The 22559-nt window shown below is 32.9% G+C and overlaps 1 protein-coding gene across 3 annotated transcripts in view; it reads left to right on the top strand.

Annotated features, from left to right (window-relative positions):
* The window catches only part of TBCK (TBC1 domain containing kinase), a 186693-nt gene that overhangs the window by 78599 nt on the left and 85535 nt on the right, over positions 1–22559 (top strand). For all 3 annotated transcript variants that reach the window (XM_045820116.1, XM_045820113.1, XM_045820115.1), the window contains exons 20-21: positions 5204–5289; positions 21726–21762. In XM_045820116.1, coding sequence (XP_045676072.1) covers positions 5204–5289; positions 21726–21762 — 123 coding nt within the window. The remainder of the gene's footprint in view (positions 1–5203; positions 5290–21725; positions 21763–22559) is intronic.

Below are 22559 nucleotides of genomic sequence, written 5' to 3'. Positions count from 1 at the left end.
GATTCCTATTTTGGTTCTGTGTAAGTAAGTGCCTGCTTGAAAATAAAGAAATTGTTTACCTTTAAAATAGGTTTATTTTTCCAATAATGGTTTCACATTGACATTGGTGTGAATTATCTAGTGATAATGAATTTTCAACATCAAAAAATAGTTTTATACTTTTTAACTACAGAACTACTTTAGTATTCTGTTTAAAGGATTATTATTCAAGTAAACAAGACAAGATCTTATTTAATTTATGAAAATGTGAGAGAAACCATAATGTGCATCAAATGAATTTTGAGAGACTAGTCAGAAAGTTAAAAAAAGTCTTTTTTTAGTTGGATCAGTCAACAGTGTATCTTTTAAAACATTGAACATTATAATTAACACATCTCGAAATTATTTCTCTAAGCAGTAGTAATTTTGAGATATAACTTTTATAAATTTGTATTTAAGATTTTGAGTTGCTAATTAATTCTGAAACTTTTTAAAGCCACAATAAATGTTTTTTAATATTACGAAAAATTGACCATGTATATTTTCCCAAGAAACAATAGATGTGGTGCTTTAAATCAGTTGTTTGGTATTAATATTGACTCTCAGTGTTATATAAGAAAAAAACATACTTTCAGTCAATTTAGTCTTTCAGTTAAATAATTGTTCTGCAGTGACTCTGTGTCAGGCACTGCTTAAGGAATTGAGGCTCTTAAGGTAAATGACATTCAATCCTTTTCCAAGAGATTTTATAGCACAATATGGGAAGTAAATGTGAAAATTACTAATTGTGAGTCAATGAGATGAGTATACATATTGCTGTATTAGAACAGAGGAAGGAGGGAGGGAGGTTACTTTGATTTATTTTTACTTTTTTGGTGGTAAAGGGAAGAAATGGCACATCTGGAAATGTTTTACAAAAGAGAGGATACTTATTAGTGAATTTGAAATTTGAAAAGGAATTTGGTGAAAAGAGACAAAGATGTTTTGGTGATAAGAGACAAAGATTCTTTAAGACAGAGAACAAGGAAGAGTATTGTGTGAAAATGAGTTGATAAAACATCCAGTAGTCACATCTCGTGCACGCTGTTGGAAGAGAGGGATGGAGAACTAAAGAAAGAGCTGAAACAGTACACTGATTATTGGTTACTAAAGTTTATGGAAGAACAGTGGTTTATTTTTCTTCAAAATGTTTATTTTAGGCTTGCATTTAGAAATGTTCAGCTCTCATTTCATTGATTTACTTTTTGTCCTTCCCCACCATTTTGTTTTATGGTCTTTTGAAGTTTAAACTTCCAAGTATCATTGATTTTGTTTGACATAAGTATCACATGCATCCTTTTAACCCCACAAGTTTTGGAAAATTCATATGTCATATGAAACTGATCAATAGCTGATGTAGAAGGGAATATTTATTTAGTCATTTGTCTTTACAGAAATCAGAAGTTTCTATATTCAAGAGCAATTTTAATTTTTTTAAGCCATTCATATTATATAGGATTTACATATTCAGACTCTAAAATGCTTTGCGTATTTTGATGAGAGAAAAATGATCTATTTAGTCCAGATATCCTGAGTTTGTTTTTTTGTTTGTTTGTTTTTGTTTTTTTCATGGTGCTATTTATTGATTACCTGAGGACATATTTAAGATAATAAATTTCATTACTACTGGCCTAAATTAATATTCATCATTTTTAGAACTATCAAATTTTCCCTGTGATGCTGCTATTGAGTTGATAAAGAAGGAACACACAGGAATTTAAAAAAAAACTAATGTGCTAATTTAACAACTCAGGGTTTTAGCTTCTATAATATCTAAGATTGCTAAAATTATTCTAAGAATAATTATTCAGAATATTAGAATACCAGTTGGATTTAAATGATATTATACACTTTCAAAGATGTTGGAAAATAGGCTTATAACTTTCAGGGCAGAGATATTTTATACTATTTGGAGAAAGAAAAGGCAACTTTAGGCAAGTAAAGAAAGAGGCAGCCATTTAGCTATTAAGAATGAGAACAAATCCTTTATGGAAAACCCAACTATACTTTAATGTCACTTTGCACTTAAGAAAGAAGCAACCCATAAAACCAACCTACAAAACTTTTACACTGTTCTTTGAAGCCATTCTATTGTATTTTTTTCACCAAAACAATCATTGGAATTCTGGAACAACATTAAACATATTCTTGTACTGTTTATAAAATCAAGGCATGTTCACATTGGGACCATTGTAAGATGTGGTTTTTATAAGTCACAAAAGGAAAGATGGAAGGAGATAACATATAAATCTGGGAAAGAGAATTGGGTGAAAATTTCCCCAATTTTTTATTTCCCTGCTTATCTTTCTAAATCCTTTGAGGGCAAGGTCAGTATCTTCCCTGTTGTGAAATTCCATTTAATGTGGTGTCACCTATAGCTGGGAAGACTATAAAGCATTTTAAATTGTGATATTTTTGAGAGTTAAAAGGGGCAGTAAGTGCACTAGACACTGAATCTACTGTTGGCAATTAAGACTCTCCCAGGTAAACTAGGATATACAGTTACACTACATGGACATTCAATAAGTCTTTGAGGGAAACGGAGGAGGGAAGATAGACATCCAAGTCTAAAATACTGTTGTCAAATGTGAATATAAAATAAGACTTCTTTCTCATCAAACAACCACAAAAAGAGAAGGAAAATATGCAACTTTACTATAAAGGTTATGTATTTGGAAAAGCAGTGCATTATGTATTTCCAGCTTAATGCCCATCTTTGTCATGAGTGATTTAATGATAGGATAGTGGGGATACTGGGCAATATTAGGGAATACATTGAGTGTATAGCCTTGTGATTTGCAAGAATATCTTGCACCATGTGCCTATCTTATCCCCCCATTAAAGGAAGACATTTTTCTGAATGTAACAAGCTGTACTATAAATGATTCTAAGTGTGTCCTGAGCAACTAGAATTTATGACTTATATTTATATACAACTGTTTACATATATTAAATAATATGTTATATAATTATATATATAATAAATGTATACATGTATATTTGTGTCTATTATTTATAACATAAATATATTATAACACACTTATAAATCAGCCATCGAAGTTTGGCAAAACACAAGGAAAATGTTTTCATGATAAATTAGGTTTCTTCATTAGATCCTTAATTAGCCATGGGATGGCTAATGGAATGGTAATTTATATGGAACCGTAAACAACCACTTTTGGTTGATAATTACTTTTATCAGGCTCATATAAGAATAATATTTAGTAAACAATAACAGTTGTGGAAAATTGCCTGAGCTATGTTTTTCTGTTTAAAATCAAGCATGTTTTTTTTTAAATTAATAACTATATGGTTTTATCAACATGGAGTTGAATTCTTATGGTTGTTGATATTGCATACCTCTGGCTTTTGGGTAAATTAGGACTATAAATATACCATCACTAATTGGAAGGAGAAAAATACCTAAAGAAAAGTTAAACCTCAAAGTTTCCTGGGTCCTTGGGATCTGTCCTAGTCTTTAGTCTGTAACTCTTGAACCTGATGTAATTGTACTTTTTTTGTTGTTGTTCTTAGAAGAAAAGATGAGACAATGTATACATAGAATTTTGTTGCAGTAGAATAAACATCAAATCACAAAAAAAAAGTATTAATCAAAAGTATTAACCCATTTTTTATTTAGCAATCATGGGTAAAATGTCACATTAATTGTGAAATTTAGCTTTATTGTGTTTTTAAAACTGATTTTAGAGATGGGGAGAGAAATAGAGAGAGAGAAACATCAATTTCTTATTCCACTTATTTATGCATTCATTGGTTGCTTCTAGTATGTGTGTCCTCCCTGGAGATTCTAACCAACTGAGTACCCAGCCGAGGCCAACTGTGGCACTGAATACAGTACCTCCTCATCTTTTCTTTTCTTGGCTTTGGTGCTTCTCTTTGTATAATATATAACATTGCTTATAGATAAATAATTATAAAATAATTGTGGCCATCAGAAGCAAAGTTTTAGTTGCAGAAAATAAGGGAAGGCTACTCGTACTAACAGATTGTCAAAATATTTATACCATTTCTTGAAACATTAAAATAACTTCTAAAACTAAAAAAAGAAAAGTAGACATATTTGGAGGTTATTTTTGGCAAATAATTATTTTGAAAATAGATTGCTAACTTTATTGAAGAAAAGAGTTGAGGTTATTAATCAAGAGGGACTTTCATTAGGTTACTGTTATTTCAATCTCAAAAAAGGGACCTTTCTGAAATGTTTTAATATTTTTAATATGTAAAAAAATTTTGGTTACTTGCCCTTGAGTAGATTGTTACAAATATATTATTTAGATTAGGACACAGTGAGTAAATTAACAATAATAGTAAATTGCTGGAAAAGGGGAAAAATTTTAGAAAATATTCCTCATATTCCAACTGAACCCTATGAATTAATAGGATTAGAATCAACATTTTAATTATGTACCAATTCTTATTTTCTGATTAATACGATGTTAATCCTTATTTCTAAATATACCAAATGCAGAGTCTCTTATGGTAATAAATTAGAACAGAAACAAAGACTTATATCTATATATGTAAACAAATTTGATGCTTAATGATTCTATTTGTGACTGCTTATAAAGTGTTCCTTATTTATCTATTACCTCTTATATTTTCTGAACATAAAATATATACAACTTAATATTAACAAAGAAAATTGCCCTGGCTGGTGTAGCTCAGTGGATTGAGTGCTGGCCTGAAAACCACAGGGTGGCTGGTTCCATTCCCAGTCAGGCCACATGCCTGGGTTGCGGGCCAGGTCCCTAGTGGGGAGTACTTGAGGGGCAACCACACATTGATGTTTCTCTTCCTCTCTTTCTCTGTCCCTTCCTCTGTCTCTATAAATACATAAATAAAATTTTTTAAAAAAGAAAATTTCTTTGTAGAAAATAGGAAATGTTATTCATCATATGTATAATTTGTATTTAAAGAAATGAACTGATAGCTCTGAATGTAGAAAAAAGTTATATCAGAGTTCGTTGGTATATTTATTTGGTAATTAGCAGTGTGTGACTGACTAAAGTGGTAACAAAACAGAATTATCTATTAAAGCACATTTTCTTCATGAAGAAATTAAATTTTTTCAAAATGTAAATAAAGCCAATTTGTATGAATTTAATGCATTTACTTGATGTACTGTGTGACAATGATGATTGTTTTAATTTCATCGTCATTTCAGAGTACTTGACTGTGTTCTCCCAGATGATTGCATTCCATGATCCAGAGCTGAGCAATCATCTCAATGAGATTGGATTTATTCCAGATGTAAGTACCTGGCATGTTAATTAACATGAGGTAAAAAAAATAAAGCAGAAATTAGCAACACAAAAAAGTGCTGTTTTTAAAGTTTTTGTTGTCATAAGTTTGTATCTGAACAAGTGCCTGCTACTAATTATATTATTCTATTATAAAGTCTGTGTGGTTACCTTTCCTATTCTCCCTTTAGGTAAAGGGAATATACCTTATTGTTTTTCTTAACATACTTAATTCTTTCAAATTGTTTTGAAAAACACATTAGTGTTAGTGTTATGTTAAACTGTGCTATTAAGTGTTTTTACTTGGGTTTTATGATACTTGGGCCTATTTTTATAGAAGTAAGAAATTTGAACTTAGTGAATTCTTAAGTAGCCTCAGTGTTTTCCTTGGTATGTTATCTCGGGAGCTTTGCAAGATTTTGGCTTACTTCATTGGCTTCTCAGCTTTTAGCTGAGTACTCCATATTCAACTAAAAGTCAGAGTTGACTTGTAAAGGGTGGGGCCTAGCCTATTTCTCATCTGCAGTATGTGACATGGAGTCACATACTTAAGAGGAAGTTAGAATATAGTATTTTAGGGTTTTTTGTTGTTGTTCAAGTACAGTTGTCTCCATTTTCCCCACACCCCACCTTGCCTCACACACCCCCACCTCCCACCCTCAATCCTACCCTCCTTTGGCTTTTCCCATGGGTCCTTTATACATGTTTCTTGATGACCCTTCCCCCTCAGTCCCCCATTTTCCCCTCCTCTCTCCTCTCTGGTTACTGTCAATTTGTTCTTTATTTCAGTGTCTCTGGCTATATTTTGCCTGCTTGTTTGTTTTGTTGATTAGGTTCCACTTATAGGTGAGATCATACGGTGTTTGTCTTTCACCATCTGGCTCATTTCACTTAGCATAATGCTGTCTAGTTCCATCCATGCTGTCTCAAAGGGTAGGAGCTCCTTCTTTCTTTCTGCTGTATAGTATTCCATTGTGTAAATGTACCATAGTTTTTTGATCCACTCACGTACTGGTAATCACTTAGGCTCTTTCCAGCACTTGGCTATTGTAAATTGTGCTGCTGTGAACATTGAGGTGTATAGGTTCTTTTGAATTGATGTTCCAGGATTCTTAGGGTAGAAGTAAAACTGTCATTGTTTGCATATGACATGATAGTGTACATAGAAAAACCCTATGGACTCCACCAAAAAACTACTTGACCTAATAAGTGAATTTGACAAAATAGTGGGATACAAAGTCAATATTCAGAAATCAAAGGAATTTTTTACACCAACAATGAAATATCAGAAACAGAAATAAGGAGAAAAATCCCATTTGCTATAGCAACAAAAAAAATAAAGTACCTAGGAATAAACCTAACCAAGGCGGTAAAAGACCTGTACTCAGAAAACTGTACAACACTGAAGAAAGAATTAAGGAAGACACAAACAAATAGAAACATATACCATATTCATGGATTGGAAGAATTAACATCATCAAAATGTCCATACTACCCAAAGCAATTTATAGATTCCATGCAATCCCTACTAAAACACCAGTGGCATATTTAACAGATATAGAATAAAAATTTTAAAACTTTGTATGAAACCATAAATGACCCCAAATAGCCACAGCAATTTTGAGAAAGAAGAACAAAGCAGGAGGGATTACAATACCTGACATCAAACTGTATTACAAGGCCACTCTTACAAAGTCTGGTACTGGCATAAGAACAGACACATAGAACAATGTAACAGAATAGAGAGCCCAGAAATAAACCCATGTCTCTGTGGTCAATTAATATTCTACAAAGGGAGCAGGAGCATAAAATGGAGTAAAAATAGCCTCTTCAATAAATGGTGTTGGGAGATCTGGACAGCTACATGCAGAAAAATGAAATTCAACCACCAACTTACACCATATACAAAAATAAACTCAAGATGGATAAAAGACTTACATATAAGTCACGACACCATAAAAGTCCTAGAGGAAAACCCATAGGCTGGGAAATTTCAGGTATTCCATGCAGCAATGTTTTCACCAATATGCCCCCTAGAGTAAGGGACATAAAGGAAAGAATAGTATTGTAGGTTTTTATAAACCTCAAAAATTCCTTTTGAGATAGAGATCTCCTTATTCCCTCTTGCTTTTCCTCTTAAGGTTTATATACATAGACCTGCATATCAAGATTGGGAATGAAAAATGTTTATAATAACATTCCATTAATACATTTAAAGTATTAACAATAACACAGTATAAGCAACTTACAGAGTACTTTGACGTGAAACATACTTTTGTAAATCATATTTTAGTTGATTTTCAAAGCCAATCTATAAGGTGTATGAAATAGATAATTTCAGTGTTTAAATAAATAAGAATTTAATGTTTGGGAAGGCAACAAAACTAATTAGTCACAGAGCTAAAAGTTTAATTTCTGTCATTTGACAATCCTGTTCCCCGAGGCTGGTTCATCTTGCATTGGGAGAATGGAGACTACAATGTGGAAGTGCTCCTCCTATCCCATTACTTACTGCTGTAACTGTCATGGGTCATCAGGCCTAAAGTAACCATCCTTAACATGCACGGTGCCGTTTGCTTCTAGGCTTATGGAGGAACATCTTTTATTTGAATACACACATAGTTTATTCAGTGAGGGCTGCAAAAGAACACATGTTATATGTTGATAAGTCAAGCCCTATTATAATTATGGTTACAGATGAAAACCTTGTAAAAACATTAACTAGTGTACATGTCTTTGTGTTAAGTATTCATTTTATTAATAGCACCAATTTTCTCTTTACATTATAATATGAGGTATGATACAAGACAATATTATATGAAATCTTTTGGTAGAATTGAAGAAATTATAGAAGTGCTGAGTTGGTAATGGTGTTAGATTTTGAGGGTTACTTGGTAATGGTGTTAGATTTTGAGGGAACAAATATTAATAACTAAGATACAGATGGAAAGAAGGGATAATTCCAAAAATTTTCTTGAAAGCCCCTAATTATGCTCAGTGCTGAACAGAATGGTACATTGGCTCAGTTAATGTTATAGATTGACTGAAAACATTTATGCATGAAAATATATATAGAATCATAAAGCCAGTCTGTTAAATCCTTAGATATATTCATGATATAGATGTTGTTAAGGAAGGAATCACAAAAGGAAAAATAATTTATCTTTGCTTTAGTTATTCAGAAAAATTGAATTTTGAATGATGTAAGAAATAGTGGTAAGTGGAAAACACTATTAAAACCTATTCTGAACACATATTAAGTGTTTTTTACTGTGTACCAAGTACTGCTTTATGTTCTTTAATAAACTATCCATCTAATCCTCACAAATTTGCAAATTAAACAATGACAATTTCATATTTATATATAAAATTAATTTTAGAAAGGCTAACAGCAAGATGGAAATAATAGTCTAGATAAAAATGACATGAAAGGTAAAAGTAGGTTTGACCTCAGCATAAAAGTATTCTAATGTTTTCATTGTTTGAGAGTAAAATAATGTGTTCATTATAATTAGATATCAAATCAGGGATCCTTTCAAATCCAGGTTTTGATTTTATCCTACTTAAAAGCTAATAAATGAGCCTGTTATTGATTCATGGATATTGGCAGAAAACATAAGACCCTTGGGTCAGAAGCAAAGGACTTTACCACTCACAGCAGAGCAAGCAGCCTGAACATTTGTATATTTGTATTGGTTCCCCTTACCCCCAAATCATTGAGACAAATAAAAGAGGGTCTAGATGATACCTGCATGTGCAGTGAATTAGATCATGGGACAGGCACTCTGAGCATAAGGAATTTGAATTTTTAAAAAGTTGACAGTAAGTATGCCTTCCCTTTACTCTAAAGAGAGAAAAAAGAACACTGTCTTTTTCTTTCAAAGCTATAAGTATCCTTTGCTGCAAAAGGAGATTCTCTTTTATTTCCTGAGGCTGTTCTTATACAATCATATTTGAAAAGATAATCCAGAACAAAGAGCACTCGGTGTCTCTGCTCACAAGGAATGCAGAAGTACAAGAATGCATGTTAAAGTTTTAATGGTAATCTCTAGATGAATAGAAAGAGAGTGTATAACTTTCAAACCAAAAGAAGGGGTGTGTGTGGAACTGGAATGCAGTGGGTCGAGCCCAGAGATCTCGACTGCTCATTTAGATACGCTGAAAAAAAAAAAAAAAAAGAACACAAGGAGGACTGGATGGCGCAGACATAGCCTTTATTACTCACATTATAGAAGCACTGATGGTGGCAGATCTGTGAATCGGGACCGTACCTCCCTGAGTCTGAGACTTGTTTTAAGGAGCCCCAGACAAAAGGGGCACATGACTGTAAAGTATATTATCTCAGTGTGTACATGCAAAGAGAAAAGGTCAAGAAGCAGTCACACAGGACAAGAATCGGCTCCTAAAGGGAGATAAGGAGGGAATTACAATCCTTTCCAAAGCTGTGCACATTTCTTCTGGTTGGGGGCCCTCTGGACAGCCTTCTATAATGGGGATTGGAGGAGCCATGTCCAGGACCCCACAGGAACAAAGAAGTCAATCGATCCTTTAAAAACTGAAATAACATAGAAAGCATGTAAGGAACATTAGGTTGCCTCAGGAAGAAAATTTTCAGATATTTTTTAATTGCCTATATGCTATTCAAAAGGATAAAAACTTAATGACGTTAGAAAAGGAAGAATTATTGATTATTAAATAAATAGCCCTGATACAATTAGGTAACTATATGGAGAGGAGGTTAAGAATCAAAGCTCAGTCCCACACCATACATAAAAATAAATTCTAGGCTGACTAAAAGACCTTAATGTGGAATGCCATATTTACAAAATCCACCTAAGAAGGAACTCTTGCAGAACTTATAAAAAGTAGAACACATAGATTTTAAGAAGAAAATTTTCATTGCGGAGTGGTACAAAGGAGTCTTCCATTCTATTAATAATATATTACTTTGATTTAAAATATTTTGAAGTAGTCGTGGCAAAATGTTTGCTAAATCTTAGTGGCTGAGTACATTGGTATTTTATAAATGTGCTGCTGCACAGGGTGAGTTAGTTATTCAGTAATTTAATTTTGATGGAATAGCTTTCTTTCATTTATGCTTCCCTCTCTGTTATGATCCCCTCCTCTAATTACTGGGGCATTTGTTGTAACTTCTTGTAAAAACACTTCAATACCAGTATTATTATTGAAGTAATATTGATTGTTAAATGTAATGTGTTGTTATGAAACAGTAGTAAGTCTTGTGCAATGGGAGAATGCCAGTACAAGGCAAATGCTGCCCGGCTGACTCCCAGCCACCAGACGTCTGTAGCAGTTTCTTCATTGTAACACGGAAATGCTTACACATATCTCTGAAAAATGACTCCACATACATTTCCGAACACACTATAGGACATGTTTCCATCACCTTTGAGAGTTCTAGAATAAACAAAGATAAGTGAAGGGACAAAAAGTATATCTTAACTTGGAGATAATTCCCTTTTCTATAACTATTCTCTGGTCACAGAGAATGGGCAAATGAAAGATATTTAACAAAGAAAGGTAAATTGTTTATAGGAAAATTGTATTTTGAAAACTTTTATCCTGATTTTGTTTGTTTTATTGTGGGTTTTTTTTTACCTCTTTGTTATCTGTGGATAATATGGAAATGTTGAAACTATTTTTAAATTTAATTTTGAAGACAGACTTGATATTTTAAATATGGAGATTATTGACAATTAATAGTAGTGGAGATTATTGACAATGTAATAGTAGTGTGATGAAATGGTGAACTTTTCTAACATTTTTTTACTCTATAATCACTTACTTTTAGTTGCATTTCATTAGTTTATATGTTCAGTGTTTCTCCCTGCCACTTGAATTATTGTCTTCATTGGTTTACATTTAAAATAATTGTTCAGAGAACTCTCTGTGCCTCTAACAATACAAGTGATGATTTATCGAGGGGAAGGGTGGACACTTGGGTAATAAGATCCCAAACTGAGTTTCTCGCTCAATAACTAACCCTGTCAAAAAGTAAGCCTTCATTAGTCTCCCACCATTGAAACGTGGGCTCCCATTGCAGGAAAAACTGTGAGTTCTGGCTTCTTTCCATTTCACAGAACTCTGAATGCTGAACACCACAGAAGCTTGAAATGTTGGGGATATTGTGCACTGATGTGATCCTTAGATTATGTGTGTCATGCCAGTGATGTGATCCACATGCAAAAGCAAGGCCAGGGTGATTTGTATCATTTCTGTCCTGGTGTATGTTTCTGCCTCTGGAAATAAACCAGGCATCTGAAGTAAGACAGGAACGTACACTTCTTTATTTAAAAACAAAACAAAACAAAACAAAAACCTGTTGTCCTGAAATGCTATGACTGGCATTCAACACGTAGATTTTGAAAAGTTGTCAGGCTCTTAAGAGGAATGATAAGGGCTGTATCTCAGTATACTCTGTGCTTTTTGAACCTACTGTCACTGCTAGAGATGGAGCAGATAAGTTCAGGATAAACAAGTAGGCTGGCAAAATCACTTTAATTTAGCTGTAATCTTAATGGACGCCTGTACTACTTAAAAGCTGATCACTGTGATTTTCAAAATTATACTCAGTTGAGTTTGTACTAACAGAAAATGTGAAAGGATTGCTTGGAAATACTTATGTATTTAGCATTTGTTTTGTTTATTCATTTTTCATTCATCCCTGGCCTTCGTGTTATTGTTATGAAAAGAAATTTTCCACTTTAGTCTATTGCCCATGAGCTTTTTAGATTTTATTAAATTCGGTTACAGGATAAATTGGGAAAGTACACTTTTTAGAATCTTTCGTAACAGTAGTCCTCACTGATCTGTCCTGATTCATCTGAAGGGTGCCGGGATGTGTCCTTTTTTCTGGCTGCCACTATAATGTCTCTTACGTCAGCCCTAACCCCATTTTGCTGACTGTGGGGTTTTTAAGGTCCTTGAAAATATATGACTTGTTGAGTTCTCTTTCTTACAATACAGCTTAATTGCCTCTCAGAAAGGGCCCGTATCTTACAAACCAAAGACCTATTCCATGAAAATGATAAGGTAATATTTTTATACCTTCTTTCTAAGAACACATACATATAAGTCAAATATCCACCAAGTTTATTGTTAAGTAAATCTTTATTTCAATTATTCTTCCCATTCTGTTTCTTATCTCATGTATCATTATATCAATTGACAGACAAATGAAAGGAAGTATAGCATTATGCAATTGTTCTCAAAAACATTTCTAGGATTCTGAGGAGTTTTTGTTTGTATAGGTTACATCTATTAATATTTACTGAGACATATAAAGATTTATACATTAATTTATTTAAAAATGACCATAACAAAACCATTTCATATTAACCAAAATAACATGTTGTCCTGAAAAATAATTGTTTTCCAAAACAAAAAAATGATATTGTTTTATATTTTTGCCACCTCTACTTAATAAAAGAAAGCTGGATTATCATATCTGCTTCTGAATTCAATCTGTTACAATACATTGTTTTGGTGAAGTATATGAAGAAAATCGGGCCTTCCACAGACATATGTAGTCACTTCAGGCCTTTTCAGACAGTGGGAGTTTCTTAAAACTTATTTGCAGTGGTCAATCTAAAGTCATATCATTGAGATTTTCATACTCTGTTACATTCAAATGCATCAGTGTGTCTTGCCCTTGGAATGGCTTTTACCCATGAATACTTTTATAATGCTATGCATCAGTCATTTGGAAAAATATTGGTCTAATAAATTTTATGTAGATTTTTCAACTATGAAACAACTATAAAACATGCACAATATCAAAAAAAATCACATTCATTAGTATCACCACTGATCTCATCCAGAAGGATCTATAAAAGGTACTTTTCTATATTTTATATTCTTAAATGCAAAGTAAATTAAAATTAATTTTGTTTGAAATTTTTGAAAAGTGTTTATTGTACTCAATGAGATAATTCAAAGGTACTCTAGAAGTGTAATTAATCCTTTCCAAAAATGGTCATGTGGATTTCAGAAGCATTAAAATGTCCAAGTGATTTTATTATTAATTTCTACTTTGTAATTTTTTTATCAATATTACAAGTCAAGTAAAAATAAAAGAATGATATGTTTATACAGTTAACTTATTTTTATTTAATTCATTTTTTAATATTAAGGAAATAATTACTTGCAAAAGATGTAACTAATATAACCTTTGATATACAAAGAAAAGAAAATTAACCATTTATCATCTGGATCCAATGAACCTTTTAAATTATGTTTATATGTTTAAGTCTTTTTTTAAATAATGTTCAGAAGTAGAACAAAGGCATAGTAAAAATAACTTAATTAAAAATTTTAGTAATGCCTTGGCTGATGTGGTTCAGTTTGTTGGAGTGTCGTCCTGTACAACGAAAGGTTACAGGTTCAATCCCAGGTCAGGGTGTGTATGAGAGGCAATCAATCAGTGTCTTTCTCTCCTTTCCTCTCTCTCTAAAATCAATAACCATATTGTAAAAAATTTTAGTAAGAATTCCAATATAGCAAACCTAAAATTTCATTCCATATGTTCCTGTTTTGAAAGTATATGTATGTGAAATGTGTAATATCCTTTGAACTTACTGCTCATCTGTCATGCGTAAACCTGGAGCACACCCATCTTACAGTGACTGCTCCGGATTTCACATACATCTCTCATAGCTTCTGCTTTATTCCTGGTTCTTCTTGTACTTATATGGTCAAAACAGTTATTAAAACAGAACATTTTCAGGGTTCATAACTTTATTGGAAACAGATGTCTTTTTTGTTTCATGAGTATAAAGTTTTTTCATTTTTACAGTTATGAACACAAACTAGAATGATAAACCTAATGATTTTTCTTTTAATCATCTGTTTCCTTCTAATGAGTTTGTAAACTCAATAACCTTTGGCATTTGCCTACTTAAATTGTATCAAATTTTGTTGCAGAAATATCATTTCAAAATTACTATCACACATTCTTTTAGCAAAATAGGATGGCTCAGTTTTATCTTGCAAAATATTGTGTGAAGAGGTCTTTCCCATCTAGTGTCTAACTAATTGTTTACTCTGATTCTCGTGTTTGAGGAAATTCAACTAAGATTTCATCATTTGAGCACTTGAACTTTGAAATTTCACTTATATAAGCAACATTACAACTTCATTAGAGTTTAGAATACTACTACTGATCTTTTTTTTAATTGTTGTTCAGTTACAGTTGCCCCGCCTTTTTCCCCAGTGGTCTCCCCTACTGCCAGTCTTTTGATTGGTCTAATAATTGTTCAGCATCCTCTGTCGATTTTCTTCTCCTTGCTAGTGGAAAATGAAAAATTCTAACTTTTCAAATGTTTATTAAAAAGTTTAAAAGGGAAAAACATACATGAAGATGTTGTCTTCATATATTTTATATCTTTTTGAAAGACTGTACAATACTTTGGGTGACAATAAATAAAAATGAAAGGTGGTATAATAGTGATGATTTATTTTAATACTGTACCATCCTGCTGTGCAATTCCATCATGCTTCTATTTTTTAATTATTTTAGTCTTCATAGTTGAGAATAATTTATTATGTAGCTAAGAGAATAATAAATAAGATATACAGAAAATAAAGGATCTTAAAGAATTTGTAAAGTAAAATACTTTATGTAAGAATATTTGAAATTTTGTGGATTCAGGGTAGCCAAAGTGGAATTGGGGAATGTTGATTCTGAGAGCCAGCAGGACTGTAAATAATTTAACCTTCTTAGGCTATACCTAGCTTTCAGTGAGTTTACCTCAGCCTGTAAAATAACATCTATAGTTCCCAGTGCTTAGGGTTCTCTCTCTCTCTCATTTTATTACCTTCCACTCCTATCTTCCTTCTTCTAACAAGACTTGTATATATTTTGTCAGATGGCTACATGAGGCTATCTCAGAAGTTGGGGGTGTTAAAACACTTTCCAATTACAGAAGCTTCTGAATTGTTATTAAGAATGGTCATTGTAATTTCTATACTGGTATCTGGTATATGCCACATCCTCTGCCAGGTGTTTTAGATCCATTAGCTATTCTTCGCAACTATCCTAAACATTCAAAGAGATATGTAAATACAAGATTGCAATTTCCAAGCTTCCAAGTTTCAAGAAAATATGTGATGATTTCTACTGCTTTGAAAATTTGCCAGTTTTTATGCATCCTTTCCTTGAATGATTAGATGTACATTTTTCTAGTGCAAGAATTATTGCAAAGCATCAAACTAGGTAAAAATTGGGCTTATAGTAATTTAAATATAGAAAATACTTCTGATGGAGTAAACAGAAAATATAGTATGCTCACTAGAGTATAGATTAAGAACATCACCTGGAAGGACCTCCCCCTTTTGTAATAACTTTATAATGGTATATATGGTGAGAGCATCCAATATGTTTGTGAGTAAAAATCCATTTGACAAAAGATTCACCTAGAGTTTATAAGAAATATTTTCTCTTTAAATCTTTTTCATTTTTATACATTTACAAGTTTTTAAGCCACAATTTTCTGTTCTTCAGAATCAAATTAATGAGCCCTCAGCCTTTGGTTTTTCTATTGATATTAAATATTTTGACATTACCAGCCCATACAGAAAAGACACCCTGAAATGCTAAATATGGTTATTCTTTCTTGATATTGCTAGGGGGCAGTATTTACTTAGCTGACTCTTTTAGCAGCCCAGCACTGCCAAATCATGCATACACAATTTCATAATCTAGAGAATAGTACATGTATGACTTCTTTTCATTGGATTAAAGTTGAAAATATTATTTCAGAATTATTTTCAACTTTAAATCAGAACACAGTTAATAATGTCTCTAACTTGGTAAGACCAATTTTATATATTTTTGTATTTGTAATAAAAAATTTCATTATTCAATTGTTTTTTCAAAAAATTAAAATTTGAATCTGCCTAGTAGTCAATATTATCTTATTTTGCTATTTGGGGGATATCAGACTGCATTATGAATATATACTAATATTTTAAGAAATTATTTAAGGTGAAAATATCAATTAAGATTTTAAAATATTAAAATAGGAGAAATGTAGAAAGAATAAATAACAGGTGTTACATTCTCTCAGAATATATTACCTATGTATTTGTCCTTCTTTGATTTACTTGGTAAGAGGTAACTGTCATTGGTGAGCATCTGGGAATTATTATATATTTTACTAAAGAAATTAATTCAACTGGAGTTATTACTTTTCAAATATCATTAAATATACTTTATTTCACTTATTTTAATAATTTCATAGTTATTGTCAAAGCATAAGTATATAATTTAAAATTTCAAGTTTTAAAAATACTTTCAACTATTTAATATAGATTTTTAAATGTATTAACCAAGGGAAATTAATTAGTTTTCTCATTACCTGATTTTTGTTGAAATATGAGCTGCATGACTGGAGCTTGATGGACAAGGAGATGAGGTCAGAGGTAAATGGAGGGCCAGATTACATGGAGTCTTACAGGTCAGAGTTAGGATTTCTGCTTTTATTGTCAGTGGCAGAAAGCCACTGGGTGCCATTGAGCAGAGGGGTGGCATATTCTTGTCTCAACATTTTAACAAAATCATTCAGGCTATGTTAAGAGAAACCCTAGGAAGGCAAGGATAGAATCTAGAAGACTGCTCATGGGTTGCTGTAAATTAATCTAAGCAAGACATAATGGTGGCTTGAATCAGGAAATGGGGAGTTGGGATGGTAAGAAATTTTCATATTCTGGATATGGTTTGAGGTAGAACCCACTGGAATTCTGGTGACAGATGTACATGTAGGAGAAAGAAAAGTCTAGAATGATTTCAGCATTTCTTTCCCTGATCAGTTCAAAGAATAGAGTTACTCTTAACTGAGATTTAAGGGTCTGTACTTGAAGGCACACATTATAGAAGTCTCAGGAGCTCAGTTTGGGGTGTTATGTTCTGGTAGACATGCAAGTACAGGTGTCAAGTAGGCATTTGGGCATATGAGTTTGGAATTCAGGGTAGAGATTGGGATGGAGTTATAAATACAGGAATTCTCACACTGTGTGTAACCATTTTGAGAAAAAAGTCCATACACTAACATGGGGCATACCAGTATTGAAGTCAAGGAGGTAAAGAGGAACCAACAAAGGAAATGGAGAAGGGGCAGTCAGAAAGGTAAGAAGAAAACTAGATGACCATGATGTCTTGAAGCAGACTAGGGAGAGAAAGCATTTTGAGAAGGTGAGAGTAGTCAACTCTGTCAAACTGCTGATTGTTAAAGAAAGATTGAGAATGAGAATTGGCCATTAGATTTAGCAAATGGAAATCTTTGATGTACAAAACAGTAGTTTTTGTGGTGAGGTGGAGGCAAGAACCTACCATGTTTTTCGGAATATAAGACACAACCCCCAAATTTGGGAGGAATAATGGTTATTAATGCTGCTGTTAAGTACTGTTTACGCTTTCATTGGTGAAACATTGTTATTTATGTTATTAAATATTTTACCAAATTTTTTGCTTCGAAATTTTTCCCCCTATTTTCCTCTTCTAAAACCTAGGTGCGTCTTATGGCCCAAAAAATATAATTGGAGTGGATTGAGAGAATATTTAATGACCATCTCCTGCTCTTAATGAAGTACAAGTGCCTTACAGGCTAGAATTTTGCTTTGTTCACTGCTATTATTCAGGCCAAGAGCATGAATTCCCCCTCACCCTGACTTCTGTTCTGTACAGATCACCAGACTGCATGAGGCCCACTCACATTACAAAGGTCAATTTGCTTTACTCAGTCTACTACCTCTCGTGTTGATTTTAACCAGAAACACTCTCACAGACACACCCAGAGTAATGTTTAATTAAATACCTGGGGCTCCCATGGGTCAGTCAGGTTGACGCATAAAATTAACCATCACAGAACCATATGATTATTGATGTGGTTGTCTTTAAATCCACCATTTGGTTGTTTTATTTTATTTGTCTCATCACTTCTTTGTCCTTGTTTTTCTTTTTATCTGCCTTCTTTCAGTTAATTGGATATTTTTTCTGTGATTCTGTTTCATCTTTTGTTGGCATATTAGCTGTAACTCTTCATTGTATTTTCTTACTTGTTTCTTTAAGACATACAGTGGTCCTCAGACACGGGCAGATTTGCCTCCAAGGGGATTTTTGGTAACGTCTGGAGACATTTTTTACAAAACTGGGCAAGTGCTCCTGGCATCTAGTGGGTAGAGGCTGAGTTACCGCAAAAATCTTAAAATGCAAAATATAATAACCCCCACTCCTGCCCAGAAAGGATTATCCAACCCAAAATGTGACTACTGCTGAGGTTAAGAAATTCTAGTCTATACTACACTCTTCAGCTAATAACAGTCTGCTTTCAAATACTATTATACCACTTCACATATACTGTAAATACTTTACCCCAGAATACCTTTATTTCCATATCCTGGTGTTTATATTATTGTTCTACGTTTTATTTTGATATACGTTATACACCCCATGAGAAATTGTTTTTGCCAATTATTTATTCAATTATTTAGAGTCAATTATTTTAAAATATTTTTACTTTTTAAGATTTTATTTATTTATTTATTTATTTATTTATTTATTTATTTATTTAGAGGGGGAGGGAGGGAGGGAGGGCGAAGTGAGGGAGGAAGAAGTGAGGGAGAGAAACATCATTGTGAGAGAGAAACTTATCAGTTGCCTCACTCACACACCCTGTCCAGAAACCAGACACACAACCCAGGCATGTGCCCTGACTGGGAATCGAACCAGTGACCCTTTGCTTTGTGTGACAACACCCAACTAACTGAGTGATGCCATTCAGGGCTGTTTTTAAATATTTTTAAATATATATGAGGTCTTTCCAGAAAAAGTACAGCCGTTGTCACTATAACATTGTTAATATAATGTGGATGGTTGGTGTGATATCCATGTAACCTGGCAGCCCAGAGGAATAGACTGGAATGTACATGCATAAACAAAGACAATTTCACTGGACTAATCAGTGGGGTGGTAGACACCATTGAGTGAGCATGTGTACTGTGTGGCCATTGCATTCAAAATAACTGAGCGACTAAATCAATGGATCTGCATCAAAATTTGTGTTAAGCTTAAACATTCCTCCATGGAAACTATTCAGATGATTTAGAAGGCTGTAGCTATAGAAAACTGGTGGCTGGCAGCTTCATCATGACAATGCACCCACTCATGCCTCATGTCTTGTGCAGAGTTTTGGGGCAAAACATCAAATCACCCAGGTGACTCAGCCCCCCTACAGCCCAGATTTGGTGCTCTGTGGCTTCTGGCTTTTTTTAAATTAAAATCACCTTTGAAGGGAAGAGGTTTGAGATCATTAGTGAGATTCAGGAAAATACAACCAGGCAGTTGATGGTAATTGGGAGAACTGTGTGAGGTCCCAAAGTGCCTACTTTTAAGAGGACTGAGGCATCATTGCCCTGCGTACAATGTTTCTTGTATCTTGTATCTTCAATAAATGTCTCTACTTTTCATAGTAAATAGCTGAATACCTTCTGGACAGACTATATATGTGTACATTTTGATTGAATGATTTTGGTCCTCATCATGGATTACTTTTTTTTTCTGCTGCTTTATATCACTGGTATTTTTTTTATTGGAATCTAGTCATTATGAATTTTGCCTTGTTGGGTATTAGATATTTTATATTCTTATAATGTTCTTCAGCTTTATTTTGGGATACATTTAAGTAACATTCAAATAATATGGTTCTTTAAAGGCTTGCTTATAAGGTTTATTACGGAGACCAGGTCAGCGAAATGTGGGAGCATAATTTTGCCCCATTGCTAAAACCGTACCCTGGTATCTTGTTCATTACAGGGTTTTGTTGTTTTGTTTTATTTTTTTTATTCTGGCTGGTGATAAAATGAGCTATTCCTGGCTTTGGGTGAGCCTAGCAAGTTTTCCCTCTGGTTCTTTAAGTGGTTCTTTCACTGCTTTGTGTAGTTTCCTCACATACATGCCTTCTTCAGTATGTGAAAAAATGAGTTAGTTACTGAAGTAATTCAGAATGACAAACAGTTGGCTTTGATCAAAAGGGGAGAGGGAAATATAATTGATGTCAAGTCCTTAAAGGAAATATAAGTTGACTATTAGTGATGTAACTAATTTCTGACTTTATTTTTAAATTAGGCTGAAGAGTTTGGATTTTGTTATATTTTTATTGTTTTCTATAGGTCATTCCCTTTACACTGAATCTATGTATGCCTCAGTTCTCCCCTTGTAATGTCACTTGAAAGGCTTATGTGTCAACACGATGATCTTGTGGAGAGCAATGAGCTTTATTTTGCGTAGAGTACTCATTTCAGTATAGTGTGTAATTATACTATGGTTCTTGACTGGCATTTTGGCAGCATGAATATTCAATTGTGTGCAATACAAAGGTATATGCAGTTGCACCCATAAATTCATAATGTACAGCTGGTGGGAGAATTAAATATTCACACCCAATAGGTTGTACAGAAATCTTTCTTTAATAGAAACCTATACGTTCACAGAAAGTAAAATTAGAACTTTTTCAGATTTTTATACATTATTATTGATTTTTGATACATGATATTGACAAAGAAGATTGTTCTCTACTTTAAAAAGTTAAGAATGATTTCTCACTTTCATAATCTCACCAAATTCATTTAAAGTGAGTATTTTTTTAAAGATTTTGTTTATTTATTTTTTAGGGAGAGGGGAAAGGAGGTAGAAAGAGAAATATGTGTAAGAGAAACATAGATTGTTTGCCTCTTTCACACCCCCAACTGGGGACCGGGCCCTCAACCCAGGCATGTGCTCTAACCAGGAATTGAACAAGCTACCTTTCAGTCCATTGCTGCAATTGAACCGGCGACTTTTTAAAAAATTTCTAGACAGTAAACTTAGGAAAGTAAACTTGCCACACAGCTAAAAAACCAAATTATATCATTTCTAGATCTTATTACTTTTAGTTTACTGTGAAGCTTCTTATTAATTTAAAAAGTCTTAACAGAAAGCATTTGCTTTATAACATCTTTTTATGAGGTATTTTGGACATTATTAGATATCTCATTGAGTCTCAAAGTTGGTAAGGGTAACTCAACACTAATGAGGACCACTTAATCACAGAAATATTTTTGTACAACCTGAAGAGTACACCCTTGAAATTAGCACACTAGTGTTCTGTTTGGATTAGGCATGGTCTTGAATTGTATCCTTTGATGAAGTGAAGACATTCTGTTGAATAATCCTTGGCCTAAGGATCATGTTCAGTCTTTGTAATAGAGAACATTATTTAATAGCATATATGTGATGATAATTATAATGACCTACATTCTGTTTTATTTTAATTACTAGAGTAGATCAAAATAAAACTTTCTTTACCATTCAGTTTATTGGCAATCTTTCTAATTATGTCTTTTATGTCCTCTTTATCTCTCTGTCCCTCTGATCCCTTTTTCTACTCATAGCTCTATGCCATCCCTTGGTTTCTCACCATGTTTACTCGTAAGTATCATTTTTCCTCTTCTTTTGATATTGTGTTGGCAAAAGTTCAACTCTGTTCTTCCGTAGTATATTATGTTTACAATAGTATCAGCAGATTTAATTACATAAGCATCTATATGCAGTTCTAATCTAATAGAGTTGGGTAGAAAAGAATATTAATTGTTCTGACTGCTGAATATAAAAAAGAATATTGTATTGGATGAAACCTCTTTTACATGTTGTAACAGTCATAAAATTTCAGCCCTCTGTTGAAAAAGAAATTAACATTACCTATAGTCTTTGCATAAAGTTTTGGAAGGCAGCTTTTAAAACCATCAGGCTTAGTTTTTAGAGATTCTCTAATAACTAATACTTTTGTTATTTTATAAACTAGAATTCCCCTAGAAATTAAACAGATTTTGTGAATGTATAATACTTTATCCAATTACAAATATTAACACAGTCCTCATCCTGCTTAAATATACATACATGCTAAGTGAAATACAATATTTGAAATAAATCTGTTCGCATTGACCTGGAAAGATCTATACAGTATTGTTTAATAAAAAAAAATGCAAAAAATAAAAAGTTGCTAATTGGATTTTTTGATGTGAATTTAATAAAGCAAGTATTTAGAGTGCATAATAGAAATACAACAATACTAAAGCTTACCTGAGTGAATAAGTATAACTGGAAAGTTCTAGGAAGAAATACATTGCATGGAACAACTATATCAGCATTCATAATGAAGGTTAGGAAATGTCACCAGTGTGACCAATCTGACTATCAATTTTTTAACGATTTCTTAGGAAGCAATA

This window comes from Phyllostomus hastatus, unplaced genomic scaffold (assembly GCF_019186645.2).
Source record: "Phyllostomus hastatus isolate PE091 unplaced genomic scaffold, TTU_PhHast_1.1 phas_scaffold_39, whole genome shotgun sequence".
Lineage (NCBI taxonomy): Eukaryota > Metazoa > Chordata > Mammalia > Chiroptera > Phyllostomidae > Phyllostomus > Phyllostomus hastatus.
The sequence above is the reverse complement of the archived record's forward strand: the minus strand, read 5'-3'. Positions and strand labels throughout refer to the sequence as shown.